The sequence below is a fragment of the Dermochelys coriacea genome, chromosome 15, assembly GCF_009764565.3.
Source record: "Dermochelys coriacea isolate rDerCor1 chromosome 15, rDerCor1.pri.v4, whole genome shotgun sequence".
Classification (NCBI taxonomy): domain Eukaryota; kingdom Metazoa; phylum Chordata; order Testudines; family Dermochelyidae; genus Dermochelys; species Dermochelys coriacea.
Window position 1 is genome coordinate 8,174,194 of NC_050082.1, and position 18,587 is coordinate 8,192,780.

The 18,587-nt window shown below is 39.8% G+C and overlaps 1 protein-coding gene across 2 annotated transcripts in view; it reads left to right on the forward strand.

Moving 5' to 3' along the window:
* The window catches only part of FBXW8 (F-box and WD repeat domain containing 8), a 65,346-nt gene that overhangs the window by 42,187 nt on the left and 4,572 nt on the right, over nt 1–18,587 (forward strand). The window contains exons 8-9 of one of the 2 annotated variants that reach the window (XM_038373657.2): nt 11,662–11,789; nt 17,465–17,638. In XM_038373657.2, the coding sequence (XP_038229585.1) occupies nt 11,662–11,789; nt 17,465–17,638 (302 nt within the window). The remainder of the gene's footprint in view (nt 1–11,661; nt 11,790–17,464; nt 17,639–18,587) is intronic. The other variant, XM_043497788.1, reaches the window with a different exon arrangement.

The window sequence follows — 18,587 nt, forward strand, 5'->3', positions numbered from 1 at the left end:
CTGAGGTTGATGGTGGGATGGAAATTGTTGAAATCATGGTGGAATTCCTCAAGAGCTGCTTTTCCATGGGTCCAGATGATGAAGATGTCATCAATGTAGCGCAAGTAGAGTAGGGGCATTAGGGGACGAGAGCTGAGGAAGCGTTGTTCTAAGTCAGCCATAAAAATGTTGGCATACTGTGGGGCCATGCGGGTACCCATCGCAGTGCCGCTGATTTGAAGGTATACATTGTCACCAAATGTGAAATAGTTATGGGTCAGGACAAAGTCACAAAGTTCAGCCACCAGGTTAGCCGTGACAGTATCGGGGATACTGTTCCTGACGGCTTGTAGTCCATCTTTGTGTGCAATGTTGGTGTAGAGGGCTTCTACATCCATAGTGGCTAGGATGGTGTTTTTAGGAAGATCACCAATGGACTGTAGTTTCCTCAGGAAATCGGTGGTGTCTCGAAGATAGCTGGGAGTGCTGGTAACGAAGGGCCTGAGGAGGGAGTCTACATAGCCAGACAATCCTGCTGTCAGGGTGCCAATGCCTGAGATGATGGGGCGTCCAGGATTTCCAGGTTTATGGATCTTGGGTAGCAGATAGAATACCCCAGGTCGGGGCTCCAGGGGTGTGTCTGTGCGGATTTGTTCTTGTGCTTTTTCAGGGAGTTTCTTGAGCAAATGCTGTAGTTTCTTTTGGTAACTCTCAGTGGGATCAGAGGGTAATGGCTTGTAGAAAGTGGTGTTGGAGAGCTGCTTAGTAGCCTCTTGTTCATACTCCGACCTATTCATGATGATGACAGCACCTCCTTTGTCAGCCTTTTTGATTATGATGTCAGAGTTGTTTCTGAGGCTGTGGATGGCACTGTGTTCTGCATGGCTGAGGTTATGGGGTAAGCGATGCTGCTTTTCCACAATTTCAGCTCGTGCATGTCGGCAGAAGCAGTCTATGTAGAAATCCTAGCTGCTGTTTCGACCTTCAGGAGGAGTCCACCCAGAATCCTTCTTTTTGTAGTGTTGGCAGGAAGGTCTCTGTGGGTTAATATGTTGGTCAGAGGTGTGTTGGAAATATTCCTTGAGTCTGAGACGTCGAAAATAGGATTCTAGGTCACCACAGAACTATTTGTTTCAGTGACTTTGGTAATTTAAGCCCTGTCTACACTACAGCTTATATTGGCATAATTTATGTCGCTCGGGGTGTGAATAAATCACCCTCCTGAGCGATGTAAGTTACACCGGCATAAGCACCAGTTTGGACAGCACTACGTTGGCGGGAGAGCTTCTCCTGCCCACATAGCTACCGCCGCTTGCGGAGGTGGTTTTATTATGTCAACAGGAGAGCTCTCTCCTGTAGGCATAGAACATTGGTGCAGCTGCAGCAGTGTATGTGTAGACATGCCCTTAGTCAAAAGGCTCATGCTAGCTTCTGTAAGTATTATATTTGCTACTCCCCAGCTGCAAGAGGGAGATCTGTATCTTCTACTGCTTCAGTCCTCTAGGTGGAATTGTTTTCTTTTCAAAAATAAACCTACCTGAGGCATTCTAAGTAATGAGTCAAACCCTGCTTGTGCAATCCTTCGAGAATTCTATTCTTTTTCAAGTCAGTATTTGAGCGAAGTTACTTCCAAGCCTATAAGAATGGTGAGATGTTGCTTTAGGGGATGGATAAATAATCTTCATGTGTCTGAAGCCCTCTATAATGCATTCTGCTACCTTCATAAGCATCTTTTGGCAATGGCAGAGTTGAGAAGCTGCAGTTTCTGTTTTTTCAACTGTACTGCATCTATGCTTAAAAAGCTGATGGCTCAGGCAAGCTCTACAGCTTTTAAAATTGAGATTTAACAGGGAAAGCTTTTAATTTTTCAGTGAGATTGACATATATCATTAGCTACATCATAAACTATTGATTTTTTTTTTTCTTGACCTAGTGTCTAGATTAGTCCACTGGACATACGCACCACAGAAACTTTGTGTTGCAGTGTGGGCATAATATGTCAAATATTTTACAGTAAAATTTAAACTTTCACTTGGAAAAAAGCTTCTAGTTCTTCTGGTGGTCATTTTTTTTTTTTTTTTTCCAAACGTGAATCAGAATAGGACTGTCTTCCAGAGTCTGCAGACAAACTGAAACAGTAGCTCTGAATAGTGTGAATTGCCTCATTCATCTCAATGGAGTGTTAATTCTGAAACTGCACAAAGACCAATTAAATGTTTTAAATTATTTTACTGCTGATGTCTTTATTGGAAACATCCAGCTACTGTGTGTGTTCATTGTGGTTGAATATCACAGAAGGTAGATTGAAAAGACCTATGAGGTATTAATTCCATCTCGCTGGCAGTGTGCAGATTATTCCTTATATAGCCTAAATGTCTAGGGCTTTTCCCAGTACCGTTTTAAATGACTCGGGCAATGGGGTTTCTGTCACTTCCCCTGGGATGTTGTTCCTTAGTTAATAGATCTCATTGTTAAGAAATCTTTCCTGGTTCTTTTTCCTGTCCAAATTTTCCACAGATTAATTTTATCCCATTACTCCTTCTCAGGTTTGTAGTGAGCTAGTAGGAAAGGGGAAAAAGAGAACAGCAACTCCTGGGGAAAGGTAAGGTGGGGCATGGAGCAAAGGGGTTGTTGCTGGGGTGGGAACTGTGGCAAGTGGTGCACAAGTGCAGTTCTATCACTTTTCCCCATTTGACAACCAAATAGAATGGGGCAGCTTTCTTTCTGTCTAGTTCCACTGTTGATGTAAATCTGCATCTAATCTCCCCTTAAAATTCCCTTTTCACACATAAAACACTGAAAGAGCCATAAATACCTCTAGGGGTGAGAGATGCTATGAGGCTATACTGTCTTTATTAATTCCTTTGCATCCTAATCCAATATTTTTCCCCCACAGAGGTGGGAGGTTAGAAGATAGAATTGCCTCATTCAAGACAATTACATCGGCTATCGCCTTTGTGCCTCATAAAGGAATAGAGAAATCCACTTAAAGTCCTTAGCATCATTCTGTGGAGTTGGACATATTTCCTAATTTAGTTCTGAAGTATTTGGCATTTGATGGCAGATTGTATTAAGAGTGCATCAGCGCGCATCCTAATCAGGGCAATGTGACTGAAGTAGTCCAGACGGCTGGGGTATGCTTGACAAGGACGCTTGCTTGGCATTGCTACACCAGCTGACATCACGCCGGAAATTAATTACTAATGTCTATTATGATAATTATTCCCCACACACAGACGTGAAGGGACTTTGCATTGGTTGATTACTTGAGTCACAAGTCGATGGTCTGTCTCTAGAAGAGCTTTAGATCTCAGAAACATGTTGACAGTGAATTCCAGAGCTGCTTTCTAATATCTACATCATTCCAGTATAAAAGCTGCACACCATTTTATTTCATGGGCAGTGTGCTCTAGATTATTAGCTGGTGGCAATTTTTGCAGGAGTATTTTTGGCCACTAATCGCTCAATGTTAATTTTTTCTTTAATATTGAACCTTTTGGCAGTGACAGGCCAATGCAGAATGTACTGCTTTCCAGAAATACTGTATCCTTGAAATATCTAGACACTGCAAGAGTGCTCCACAGTCCATGGAATTCAGAGGTGTGAGGAATGGTTTTAAGCATAATGGGTCAAATTCATCCCTAGTGTAACTCCATGAAAGTCAGTAGATTTAAACCGGGGTGGCTTTGGTTCTGTGCATGTGAGGGGGAGGGGCATTCTTTAAAAAGATTTTTGACCAAAATTCTCTTCCTTTCTTATTTGATTAGCTTTCAGTGTCTCTTCTGGTGTCAATTTCTCTAGGCCTTTGGTCACCAGGTCTTCTAGGGTGAACAAGTCCTGAAGTTCTAATGTTTTTATTAAAAAAGGTAGAAAAAATGCTTTGTTTGCCTAAAACCTCTTAGGTCTTCTTTATCCATCCTTAAAAAGCAAAGAAACACAAGCCCATTGTTTTTTCTTTACATGTCAACTTTAAAATCAGTAATATCTAAAATCTTTAATATCTTTAAAATCACTAATAAACTGGCCAGTTTTTAATCCCCCGTTTCTGCTCCTTTTCAGTGATGGCATTGGAGCTGGCATCCTGAGGTCTGCTTGCCAGCTTTGTAAAGCTACTGTTTTAGCTTTTACTATACATTTACTTTTGCCATTGGCTACCTAAGTGCTCCATGCAGTTTCAGTTGCATAAGGTCCCTTTCTTCACTACCTGTGCGTATTGACATGTTGTTAAACAGCTGCTGTTTCACCCTGGAAGTGATTGCATTTCAATCATGGATGAAAGGTCCTGCAAGTGAATCCACATGAGCACAGATGTCTGCCGAAGTGAATCCAGTTGCAAGAGCTGGGCCTTATATTGTAAAGTGTTGGGGTAACTTTTGGGATGAAAAGCACTATTAAAATATTGTTCTTTTTTGTTATTTAGTATTGATTCCTATGTATAATTGTCTCTCCTTCCTTTTCAAGGTACTGCCTTCTAAACCTTGTAATTGTCTTTCTAATTCAAACCTTTAGTAACATCCTAGTACTGCTTAGATGAATGACTTAAGTCAGGAAAACCTCAGTGTGTAAACACATGCAATATAGTAATTAACCAGTATCTTGCCCAAGAATAATTGAATCTGCCTCCATGATTTTCCATTGAAAACTTGTAAGTTGTTTATTAAATTGAAAGAGCCATTCATTTTTGCAAGTTTTTATAAAAATTATGCAAAATATATTTACTATGTTTCCTAATGAAAACGACAAACCGCTTTTTATATCCCTGCATTGAGACTTGGCACAATGCTTAGACAAGTATCTCAAGTTTTGAAAACGTTGCCCTTAGGATGCATCATGAATATTTAAGGAGATTATCTGGAAAGCCAGGCAAATAATTCATTCCATTTTGAGGGCCAACTTGCCTTCATATTACCCATCCTAATTTTACCGGGCAGGAGGGGGGATAAAATAGTGTTTTGTTTTTTTTTTCTATAGGGTAGATGGTTTAGTGGGCAAACCATATCCTTTTACCTCTGGCTCCTTTGTACATCAGTCTTCAGCCACAAGTTAAATGAGTTTTGCTGACCTCATTCCAGTCTCGAGCAGACATCTGTCCACATCACAGAACCATCAAGTTTGGCACAATGCTGGATGATTGGCAGTCCCTGCTCAGGAAGGGTCCAGTACTGGAACAGCAGGGGTTGCAGGTGCATTGGCAGAGTTGTGTTGCTGAAGCTCGTACACTGCCTGCCTGCACAATGTCTGGCTCTACTTAGTGCTACCAGCTTTGACTCTATTCAAATAAAAACTTAGAAGAAAAAATAAACGTACATTTAATTGTTTATAGCTTCATAGGTAATTTATATGGCAGGCCATAAGTATTTGGAGGATTCTGTAAAGAGCATTGTGCAAGAGACATGACTCTTGCACTGCTGGGAATGCTGCAGACTTTTTAGATGAATCCAAACAATGCTTTCATGGATTCTCTGAGCTGGCCCTTTGAGCACTACTTAGGGCTGGGGAGCACAGCTAAGTGCACCTGAGATAAAAGTTTCTGTTTGCCAGTGTGAAGTCACCTTTGGGATGGCAGGAAGTCAATTTTCCACATGCTCACAGACATGGTTGTGTTACTACTTCTGCACAATGACTTATATCTGGCAAAGGCTTGCAAAATAGTCTCTCTGGCTGATTGTCAAAAATTACATCATATTGGAGTAAACTGCTTTTAAATCAAACATCCATTATTCATGTATATTAACCACTTTTTTTTTTAACTGGCTGTTTTGTGTATGATTTACTCCTTTTATCTCTGGCTCTCTTTCTGATTCCCCCCACCCCCTCATCTGCTCTTCTTAAATCTTAGCTCATCTCTAAATTTATGGAGCCAGTACACTTGTCTCTGTGTACGAGTATCAGTATGCTGACCTCGCATTTGTTAATAGTCAAATTTCCTATGTTGCTATACTGTGTGTTGTGTTTACAGTAGCCACTGTAACAGTTTGGTACATTTACACCAGCAAACTGTCCCCCTAAGGCTTGTAAACTTTTTATACTTTTTCCCACATGCTTCTTAGAAATAAAATTCAGAACTTGCAGTAGCGACCACCAAGAGCTAAGCTTAACTTGATGATGAGATCTGAGTCAAGCATATGTGATATAGCTGTGTCCACTGTTGTAGATGGCATATGGTTGAATGTCTCTTGACCCATGGATTTAAAAAAAAAAAATCCTCATAAGTTCTGTTCTTTTCTTAAAGGAAGCTATGACTGACTGGCAATTCCATGAACCTCCTTATTGCTGAGAGAATATTGGTGTATGCAGGCAATGTGTGTAGTGTAATCCAGTGGATAGGCCACAGAATTGAGAATAAAATTATGTACATTCTATTCCCAACTCTGGCACTGAGTCCTTTTGTAACTTTGGGCAAGTCGTGTAATTTTTCTCTGTTCCTCATTTTCCCACTCTGTAAAATAGGGTAATGTCATGTGTCTTGTGTAAAGCACTTTGAGACCTTAGCACAGCTCTGTAAGTGCTAAGGATCATTATTCTTAGATATGTCCATTCAAATGAATGGAAAGTTAAGATGTTCCAGGAACATGTGTGCCCAGTATGTTGTTCCGTAGTGAAGAGACCAATGATTTCAGTACATTGTTGACCATTATTATACCTTTTCCTTATTATTCTTTATTGATGGTTACATAATGCCTCTTATATGTATAAAGATCATTTCCCCACTGCTGAAAGGAATCCACTTCTTGGGGGTGTTACTGACAACAAAATATGGCAGCTTAGGGCAAGAAGAAAAAACATAACTCCCTACAGAGCAAATCCAGCTATTTCACAATGCAATTGCCTGAGTTGGCCATTAGCCAGGACACTGGGGTGAATACCCCTGCTCTTGTGAAAAGTACTGCAGTCTCTTTGATAACAAGTGCTTGAGGACTCTGTTTTATGTTCCATCCAAAAAATGGCATCTCCAGCAGCATAGTATCCCTAGCCCCATGCTGGGATGTTGGATGTGCATGGAAGAGTTCCATCAACACCATTTTCTTCAGCACCTGGGTTGGGTTTTTTTTTGTTTGTTTTGTTTTTTTTTTTTTTTTTTTTTTTTTGGAAGTGTCTCATCCAAAGTATTTATGCCGTGCTGGACCTTACTAAGCTATAAGATCTAACAAAGCTCACAGCAGAAGTTGGTCTGGCTACAGAAGCTGTAATTTTTTCGTCTGTTAATTTGGTATTCTCTCTGTTAGGTTCTTGGACTGCATTTTTTTAAAATTTCCACACACCTGCTGATTTAAAGTTTCCTAACTACAGTAAGTTTTCCATTCTCTTTTTCTCCCACCCCTCTTCATTCCTTCTAATAAGTCTGTGAGCCTGTTTCTCAGCACATCTCTCTGAGAACAAAAAGAAAAGGAGTACTTGTGGCACCTTGGAGACTAACAAATTTATTAGAGCATAAGCTTTCTTATGAAGTGAGCTGTAGCTCACGAAAGCTTATGCTCTAATAAATTTGTTAGTCTCTAAGGTGCCACAAGTACTCCTTTTCTTTTTCGAATACAGACTAACACGGCTGCTACTCTGAAATCTCTGAGAACAGTAGCCACAGGCTGAGACTCGCCCAGCTCGTGCAACAAAGAGGGAAATTAGTCTAATGCACCACTTTAACAAAAGGGAGAGTAGGAGCATGAATAATTAATATCACTAGTCTGTGGCAGTCAGATAAAATGAAGTCCCATTTGCTCAGCCTTATTAAAAGAGAGAGAGCGCGCGGGGGAGAGATGGTAAAGGTCGTTAAGGGACTTGTAACATGGAAAGAATCGCCTCTGAGATGTATAATGTGTTTTCTAATCTCTGTGGTCTTTAACTAAATGTAATGGTAAAGGTACTCTTTGGATATTTCTGCCTTGCTGAATTATTAAACATTCTGGAAGATCACTTGACCCTCATCTAGTAACTTAGACTTTTTTGCATATGAAAACTGTTAGTAGGTAAAGATTTTGATTTTTGTGATTTTTTTTAGATCATTATATATATGTTATATACATTGTGTGTACACACATACCACACACACACACACATATACACACACACACACACACACACACACACACACACACACACACACACCTGTCTATCCATCTGCTTTGATATAATTCCATTCACCCATTTTGCCCCAAGAGGGCTGTTGGAAGAAGGGGGTATCTCAGTAGAGTATTACCTTAGGGTACCCCATTTCACACCCAGATGCTCTAGGTTCACTTATCTTTACCAGATTTGCACCCATTAGGTCACTAGCCTTGTGTTTCCATTATAGTATTATAAGTGTCTTTAAAAGGCTGATCCATTTGCAGTGTGCATTAGAAGATTATAAACCTCCTAGAGACCTTATGCTTTGTTTGCCCTTTAACATGGAGACCCTTATTTTAACTCCCAAGTGACCAGATATTTTCATTCTTTATCCTTGGCCTTTATAAAGAAAATCCTAGTTACTTTAGGGTATTACAGCAGAGTTCACCAGAAGTGTTAACAGCAATTTCAGAATTGTGTTGTCATTTCATTTATAGCCTCCCTATTTTTAAGGAGTTTTAATTCTGGTATCAAATCGTATTCTGGTTTGAAGCTGGGTAGACAGAGAAACAGTAAAAGCAAAAGGGATGGGTTTAAAAAAAATTAAATCTTACGTTGCGCAAGGAAAAGGTGAAAATATGTGCTAATAACACTGAAGAGCATCTTTTTGCAGACGAAGAGCCAGTAGGGCAGAAAAACATATATATGTAACATTAACAAATCCCTAAAAAAAGAGGGGAGCTAGAGAGTGGAAAGAGACGTAGACGTTACCTGTTGTTAATGTCAATAGATATGGAAAGTCAGGTGGATCAGCAAGGTTTTTTTAATAGTATTGTTTGGTTACAGATAAAAAGGTTAAAGCGTTTGGCAATCTGTAAACAACCCGAGTGTAAATAAGTGAATATGTTAATTTAAAAATGCCTTTTTCCCACTTACTACAGAACTGGAAAATGTTTTTGATTTTGAAAATGAAACTTGGCAAGCAGTTAGGACAATAATTGTGTTCAGTGTTTGCTAAGAAAAGTCCAAGATATTTAAATGCCTGCACATTAACAGGTTTTTGTAGAGGGCATTCCTGTTCATAATGATACATATCTGAAAACTGTGTTCCAGTTTTATGTTGACAGGGTAGATTGGAGCTAAGATCTATTAGGTGAATTAATAGTCTATAGACACTCAAAGTAGCAGCTGCAGGGAGTTTCTCAAGAACAACAAGAGGCACTGCCTTATCTCCAGGGGTTAAGTGTGCAACCAGAAAGAGATGGTCTAGATTCTCTGGAACTACAGGACTCTTGACAGGGTCAACTCAGTCACTAATCTTTCTCAAGGTAGATAAACTGAATTCAGTGGAGATTATTGCCTTTCAAATGAGACCTTCAAAACAGAAGTCTGGTCTGCCAAGCATGGCCATTAGTTTCTTCCGCAATTTTAATACAAAAAATGGTTTGCCATGGTTTCTTGGCCAAAATGTCATCTTCTCTGCTGTTGTGTGCAGTGTGCTGATTGGTTGCTATGCTTTACTTCAGAAAGGGGTGTGTTTCAGTGGTGATATATGTGAAGTTTGAATTGTTGTAGCCATGTTGGTCCCAGGGCTTGAGAGACAAGGTGCATGATATTATCTCATCCCCATGTCTCTCTATTATCTATGAAACAGTTTGTTTATAACTCCCTTTTCACAGGTTCAGATTTTCAAATTAATTCATCTTTTTGGGATGATATTTTCCATGCTAGGTTTTTGTCTAAGAGTGAATTACTTTAAAAAGTTTGAGTAAAATTTCTTCAGGTGCATTTGAGTTCTGTGATGATGGAAAAAATACACACTAAAAATGGCTTAATTCTGAGATATGGCATCTCAGTAATATGTTGATGGAAGCTAACAGAGGAACTTAGATAGCCGTCACTAAGGAGATTGTCCAGGACCAAGATGGGGGCGGGGAAGGAGAAGAACTGGTTGGATAATGATAAACATTACAAACTATTGAAGAAAAATCACTTACGGATTCTTACTGGGTTGCTGCTAATATTTTTTAGTAGAGCGTGATGAAACCCTGTCCTTTTTACGGATACATGCAGCAAAGTTCACCCTACAAACCCTTTGCCTTCTCCTCAGGGGCAGGAGAAATGTAGAAAAACTGCAGTCTTTCTGCAATTTTTGCTGCATTCCTCACATTTTCTAAACTTTAATTGTTTAAAAAAACCATTCTGTTGCCAAGAGACAGCCGTCACAAAAGATGTGCTACTGCTGTACTTCAACCTTGCAGAAAACTATCTTGAGGCAAAATTAGGAGCTCTTATTGGTTGGGTGTGAACTTGACAGTTTAGTGAAAGCTGTCCAAATGCTTATCTGCATTAAGCACAGGTAACTTTTTTCCTACTTTCCTTTTTTAAAGCTGTTAATACAACATCAAGTTTGCTCAGTTAAAATTCAAAAGTCAGACAATGCAGGTATTAAGGATCCTACAGCAGAGCTAACTTGGCTATGTTGCACATATTGTGTATTTCATTATTGTTATAAGCCATGATGTAACATTTATTAAGCAACACAGGCTATAACAAGAAAAAATGGTTGAAAATACTACACATGTACCACATGGTCATGTTAATGTTGCTATAGAAACCTTTATTTTTCCTTTTGCTTGACATTATGCAACCTCAATATTAGATTGACAGAGATTTTTGCATTTAAAGAGGGACAAACTTGAAATCTAGTTAATTTCACAAAATGACTTAAATGCATGTTTAGGCCCTACACCCGTTGCTGAGCCTCCTTGCCAATTTTTATAATTTGACAATCAAATTTTCCTATTTTTGAACATACTTTGTCTCCTGTTGCTATGTGAAAGTCCTGCACAAACAGCTGAAGCTGACTGGGCAGGAGAAACAGTCAAGTTGATTATAAACATAGTGCTTTCAAATGCAGAAAGTACACAAACAGGAAAAATATATTTTTTTTCTAATCTTTGTAACAGTGATCTTGTGAAATTAATTGTAATAGTAGGTTTAAAAAAAAATCAGACAGAATTGTGATTTAAGTTGAATGATCCTTTAATCTGTCTAGTTGACCATCTCTGCAAGGGTCTTCTGCAGTGCTCATTGCTGTCGGAGCTAAGCAAATTATGTTCCTTTATTTTTCTGCTTTACCATAGTTTGTAGAATCTTTCTCTTGCTGTTCTTCCTTTGATACCCTTTTAAAAGCAGATTCGCTTAGCTTCCAGTACTATTTCAAATACAATCCAAAGTCTGTTCATGAGATTTGCTTTTCAATATGGACTTCAATATGACCTGAGCAAACACAGTGTAGCTTACTTTGAACTCCCAAAGTTTGTACCTATCCCACCATGGTTGCCCAGAGCTAGTGTTCAGGCTACATATCCCTAATTCATGACAGTCTATTACAGTGCCAGTCTGGTTGCTTGCCACCCCTGTATGCGTTTTATTGCTGCTGTCCTCAGTAGTTGAAGTCTCTGTGTCCTGATTTACACACTAGAAGGTTGAGAAGTAGGCCTGTAAACCATCTCTTTAATAAAATCTGAGTGGTAATGACCATGATCTGGTTTATACTACAGCAAAATGCACTCAACATGGCCCTGTTATGTTTCACCTTGTGTGTTTTTGTTTTTTTCCCCCTCCTTCTGCCAGATACTCCTCTACAACCTGGAAACAGGTCAGTGTCTAACAAAGCTAGGCAGCTCGTTGGGTGACTTCACGTGTGTCAACCTCCAGAATAGTCCTCCGTGGATGCTTGTTACGGGCAATAAAGACAGGAGGTATGTACAAGCAAGCGCAACATTTTAACTAGAACTAGAGTTCACTTTCCATCCCTCGTTCCCTGCTGGCCAATAACTGGATCTGCGAGAATTAGGTTCTCCCCCATATACTGTAAGTACAGCCTGCATGAACTTCAGGAACAAAGTATTAGGTAATAGTTGGATGTGGCTCCCATTTTGCTTTGTTTCTGAAAGCATCATGGGAAGACTTTCTTTTTAAACCATTTGGTGGACGCAGTTGGTGTACAGCCCAGCGAGACCACTTGGAATATCTTCCATTCCCTCTCTTCTCCCCCAATCACCCACAAAATTAGTTTGGCATTTAAAAGCTCACTTTCTGATATTAAAAAAAATAACCTAAGGGATGAATCATGCAGGACGAGATGGGTCCGCCTGCCAAATGATGTCAAGAGTGTATTTCGGAACACTGCAGAGTCCCTCAGGTGACAGAAAAGAGACTTTCATGTGAACAGATTCCAGCTTCTATTTAGCTGATTAACAGCCTTCTCTTTAACTCCTTGGCTTGGTGAGTCGGATTTTCCCTGCATGATATCCGGTGCCAGAAACGGACGCACTGGGAACAGTCAGTGTGAAAGGATTAAAGTGCTTAAAAAGACGCTTTGAGTCCAATTTTTAGGTTTTCTTTTTTGGCTGGCTATCTGCAGGGTCACTTCACTGCACCAAAGAGATGTGGGATGGCGAGAGGCCAGTGTCTAATGGCTCCCCACTCCTTCCCTCCTCCCCTCAGTGCTGGGCATGGGGCTGCAGGTGGTAGTCTGGTTCGGTGGTGGGTATCAGATTGTGAGGCGGATACTTTCCATAGCCAAATCCCAGACCTCTGTCCTGCCAGTGCAGCAGCTTGCAAAAATGATTATTTTGTCAAACAATTTTTTTCTTTTCAGCAAAGAGGCAATGTAAGCAAACTGCCTACTTTGTCAGCGAAGAAAATAGAAGAAGCAGCTTAAGTTTGATGCATGTAACTGAATTCTTGGGAATTTTTTCTTAAATTAGCAGATATGAATTTCTTCTTTGTGGGCTAGGGTCCTGTGAATCGCAACAAATCTGCTTGTAGTTTTATTCTCTTGTATAATGTTGTGTCAGTGATGCAGGGGGAGACAGAAGAGCATGGGGCAAATTTGATGGGCCACATATCCATGTCAGGAATTGAAAGTAACTCCCTTTATATGAGAATAAATGATGAAGCCCTCTCCTTTCAGAATATGAATATGAAAAACTTTTTGATTCTGAATTTTACAACTGGAGGAGGAAGCCTGGCTAGAGCTAAACTAACAGGAAAGCAGAAATCCAGTGTTTCAGCAGTTAAATAGGGCCTCTGAAAAGAGACTCTCCGCCACCCAAAACAAAGTCAAATTACTCATGCAGGTTTGTTTGAAGGGTATTAACAGCAGTGTAATGTTTTCTCAGCTGGACCCCCATCTGTATCAAGTGAACCTAGTATCCCCGGATTCCTATTGTAGAACAAGTATTCCCAATGAGGGATTCACAATATGAATGTTAAGTAATAATGGCCAATGAGGGAGCCTAGTGCTGGAGTTAAAATGGACATTCTCAGGATTTCTGGGCCCAAAATTTGACCTCATTGTTATGCGATAGTGGAAGTCCTGTATTCAACATCATCTGTTAAACCAAAACCAAAACCCCCTAACTCCCTTCCATTGAGGAAAGGAGTGATTCTTTTGGGAGCAATCATAGAGCTCAGTCTAGGTGCACTTCATAGCAAATAAAAAGAATCAAATGCCATCAGAAGAATGAGGAGTGCACACTGTGACACACTCCACAGCAGCTACCTTGCTTTCCTTGAAAGTACCCAAGATGATGGATAGCATCGGAAAACTACATATCAGGGGAAGCTGACACCTGCTAGTGCTGGAAAGCCATCTGAGGAGATACTGGTTTACATCTACCCCTAAACCTGGCTAGGCTTATTTCTGGAGCAATCAAATATCAGAGACAAAGGCTTAATCCTGACTCATTTGGACTAGTATAGAATTGAGGCATTCCCACTGAGCATAGCTGTCATGGCAGAGCATGGAGGGAAATGGCAGTTTCTGCAATAGCTGAGGCTCCAATTATTTGGAGCCCTATCTCAGGTTTGTAAAATGCCTTTTCTTTTTAAAATAAACGTAAACAACTCGTGTTCTTTTTAATTTTCTGAGTGTATGCAGGATGGAAATGTGCCTGAAAGCTGGATCCTTGCTGATGTATCAACTGGGATGCAGTCAGTTTCATTTCCAGCTGTGCTTACTAATAGAAGAAACCTTAATTATCATACAGGGCACTTGCAGCCAAAGATGGCAAGAGTGCTGTGAATGACAGAGTTTCAGAAATATTATATCCTTACCCAACGTTCTAATGCACACCATACCCTCTTTGTCACTGTTGAAGTGGGAGAAAGCTAGGAGCTGTTTTCACTCTGTCTCTAAGTGTTCTGATGAGTTGTGCCACAGGTGTTGCTACAGAACCATCCTCAGCGTACTCTCATCTCTGTTCCAGCATGTTTTCTTGCCTGTCAGATGGATGCTACCCTGTTGGAGTCTTTGGACGGTTCTGTCTTCTTTTGTTTCAGTTGTTGGAATAGAGTTATTTGCAAGCTCCTATGGTGTGGTTTTCATTAGAACGGGGGGGGGCACTTCTTGGAACAGCACAAGGATCAAACCATGAATATTGAACATAGTACAATTTGGACTTCAGTCTGCTTGATTGTTCTATTCCTGACATTTATCATATTCAGAGGGTCATCTTGCAGCTTCTTTTCAACTCTGGAATCAATGATTTTCCTTTATTTTCATTTCCATTCACTATATTTTTTTTGTTTCCTGAAGCTCTACATTTTTTTTTTAATCCTTGAAATACTAAGTTTTAAAAAACGTACACCCCGTTTTCTACTGTATGCTGGATTTTAATATGGCATGATGATTTCTTAGACACATCAGGCAGTGATATAGGTTTGTATTCAGCTGAGCTCTGAGACAGATTTGAATTGGTTTCAGAGTAGCAGCTGTGTTAGTCTGTATCCGCAAAAAGAAAAGGAGTACCTGTGGCACCTTAGAGACTAACAAATTTATTTGAGCATAAGCTTTCGTGAGCTACAGCTCACTTCATCGGATGCATGTGATGCATGGACATGCATCCGATGAAGTGAGTTGTAGCTCACGAAAGCTTATGCTCAAATAAATTTATTTGAATTGGTGTAAGTAATCCTTACCCGACTCAGACACCCATTCTTACTGTCTCCTTAAATAAGGAAAGAAGTGGCTGATAAACTCAGTTCTTTATCTCAAAATGAGACTTGATAGAGATTTCTCCCTCTCTAACTAGTGCTTTTCCCTTGGATGGGTTTGAAGCTTTTCTCTCTCCTACTCATTTGGATGTTCCAGTCATTATGTATCTAGGTCCTGATTCAGGAGAGCATCCTTATTCAAGAATGCACCTAAGCATTGCTTAAATTTCCTGAATTGGGGCCCTAGTATTGTAATAGAATTTTCCTCCCAGTCATACATGATGGTATCCAAACAAAAATCAATAAATGATGCTAAAACTGAAGAAAAAGAGCTCTATTTGAAGACCACTAGGATTTTAATGATCCCTTATTAACAAGAAGCTTTAGCCAACAAATTGACTTGTAAAAAAATATTATATTCAGTGTTGTTGTAGCCATGTTGGTCCTAGGATATTAGAGAGACAAGGTGGATGAGATAAAATAAAAGATCCAAAAAAAGATATTAACTCACCCACTTTGTCTCTTGTAAATAAAATATTGAATTTAGTGGGCCTGATTCTGATCTCATTTATACCATTATAAAATAGGAGGAACTCCATGGAAATGAGACTATTTACATCTATGTAAAATCGATGTAAGATCAGAATTGGCCCCAGGCAAAAATAAAAGTGTGGGGGGGGGAGAAAAATTATAGTATAGATACTACCTATCAGACATTCTCCAGCATTTAAAGCTCTTGTAGTAATAGTGTGGGACAGGATACTGAAATTGCAAAGAAGGCAAAACCTGGAGTGAAATATTGTATGCAAACCTTTTTTGCTAATGCTGAAGGGAATGGAAACTTTATGGAATGATGGCCACGGATATGCCTTAGATAATCAAAATACTCCATGTTTTCTAATTGATCCAGCAGTTGCAATCTCAGGTGTTCATCAAAAGCTCTGCTGCTCTGAATGTTGTTTGATCTCTGATGTGCTAAATTGAGGGGATGGCTTATTTGGGTGCTCAGTACTTTCTGAAAATCAGGACTTTTTAAGGTGTCTCATATTGGGCACCCAACATCACTAGTCATTTTTGAAAATCTAGGCCAAAGATACATAAGAAGGCAGCTGTTTGGATGCTTGCGGATGGCTTTGTTTCAGAGTTGCGTGTTAATCTAAGATCCCCTTGATTTTTCTCTTGGATGGTGTAACATTTGGTTCCTTGTCCTTTAGCTGCATCTTTGCTATTGTCCTGGGCTTTTTATGGACAGTGCTTAGATACAAAGGAGACAGGTGTCATAGCAATACCCCAAATAGATTGTCATTTATGACTCACTGCATTGCTAGCAGTTCATGAGGCAAACAGATTATCTTCTGGACCAAAATTCTCCTTATATTTCATTGTAATATTCACTTTACATAGTACATGCAAAGAAACCAAGTTCCTAAAAGCTGGAAAGAGCCCTGATGAAAAATCTTTCAACTGACAGTGGATATTGCACTGGGAAAATCCAGTGGTGCAAGAAGACCTACAGAAGATCTGCTGCTGATTCCATCAGTCATGTGTATGGCTATGTGCTGGTACAGTGACACTGAACTGGAGTAATTTTAAACGCTACGTAGAAAAGAATTTCATGTTTGATGCTTCCTTTGCTATGAGAGGGGTATTTGAAATGCCAGAGGAATTGTGAGGCAAGGATTAGCAATTTTTGTAGCCCAAGTTGGGAATGCATTGATTAGTGTTTAGTATTATATTAATTACTAATCCTTATAGGACAAATCTCCATTCTCAACAGTAGTATGTAATCTGTATTATAGTAATGGAAAAGTATGGCACATGTCTAACATATTACATAGTTTTGAATGAAGAAATCCTAACAGTCCCATGGAATCACACCTTGGGATAGATAGCAAAAGTCCTTTTGGAAAACAGATATAGTATTGGGCCTTAGAACTTAGGTTAATATATCTGTGGTACTCCGGGGGTATAAAAAATCTACATCCCTGAGTGACCCAGCTATGCCGACCTAACCCTAACCCCTAACCTTAGGTGCAGATGCAGCTAAGATGATAGAAGAATGCTTCTGTTGACCTAGTTACTGTTGCTCAGGAGGTTCCTATCGTGATGCAAAAATTCCTTTTGTTGCTATAGTCTGTATCTGCACTATGGGGTTACCATGGCATAGCTATGGTATATAGTGCCCATAGTATAGACATGGCCTTAGATACCCAATAGAGCGATTGGATTAGCTGGCAGTTTTTAGCTGCTGATTTTATTGCATTTCTGCCTTTGCCAGTGAATTACAGGCTCTTTAAAAGTATTCTGGTGTGTTATAAGTGTAATGCAACTGTAATCAATGTGCTAACATAATCCAAACAGTGTTTGCATTATCAGGAGCTGCAGACCGGAGTGTAACAGCTGCCCTCTCTGTTCTTGATTTCCATTTGTTCAGGGTCAGGGTATACGACCTCCGCAGAAGCAAATCTTTGTGCTCCCTCTATGCCCACCATTTAGGAGTGTCTGCCGTGCAGATGGATGACTGGAAAATTGTCAGTGGAGGAGAGGAGGGTCTGGTCTGCGTGTGGGATCAGCGAATGGGCACCAAGCTATGGGAAATGCACGCCAGGTAACTTCATCTGCTCGAGGGGCTTTACTGCCATGACATTTCCAGATCCAGTGGACAGGCTGAGCTGGCATATTTTCACTTTGGTCCTGAACATCCTATGCCTAAAGTTTCTGAGGACAGCATGATAGTTCTGTTAGTTTTCAGTCTCTAATGGAATCCGTGGTCTGCTCAGTTGGACTCTTAGATTAAAGAGAATTCCAAATGGTTAATTGTGCGTGTGTGTGTGTGCGTTCGCTACAATTTTCATGCGGGTTGTTGCTCATTTAATTTAAAGGAGCACTGATAAAACACAAACTTTTAATAGACCAAGGTCCTTTAAATAGGTTACTTCTAACACATCATTACTGCAATGAAGGTAATTTTTATAAATCTGATTTATTTTTCATGGTTTATTTTTTGCATTTCTCTCAGATTAGACAAGAAATTGTAAATTTCACATGCTTCTCCTCCATAAAACCAGTGTTGCTATGTATTGGCTTGAAACTACTCTAAAAGGGAAATGTTTTTGTTAGGGTTGGTCCTGGGAAAATTTCTTATACTGGTGTGTGGTGTTGAATTCTGGGAAAATTTCTTTTGTCTTGGCTTTTGTCAAATCTCACTTTACAAACCCTGACTTTTGGGCAGTTTTGGTTTACCAGTCTTTTGTCTGTTTTACTCTTCTGTTAACTGTTTGTACATCACCTCCTATGCCGTGGAGTGGTCAAAAGGGAAGGCTTGGTTTTAAAAAAAAATTATTAGACCAAAGAGATTATTCCACCTTCAGGCGTGCACACACTCCCTCTAACATATTCACATCCCTTTAAAAAGCAATAATCAGAGGGCCAAAAATGATGCATCTGCACCAGCAGACTGACATACCCATAACTAGAAAAGGAGTACTTGTGGCACCTTAGAGACTAACAAATTTATTAGAGCATAAGCTTTCGTGAGCTACAGCTCACTATATGCT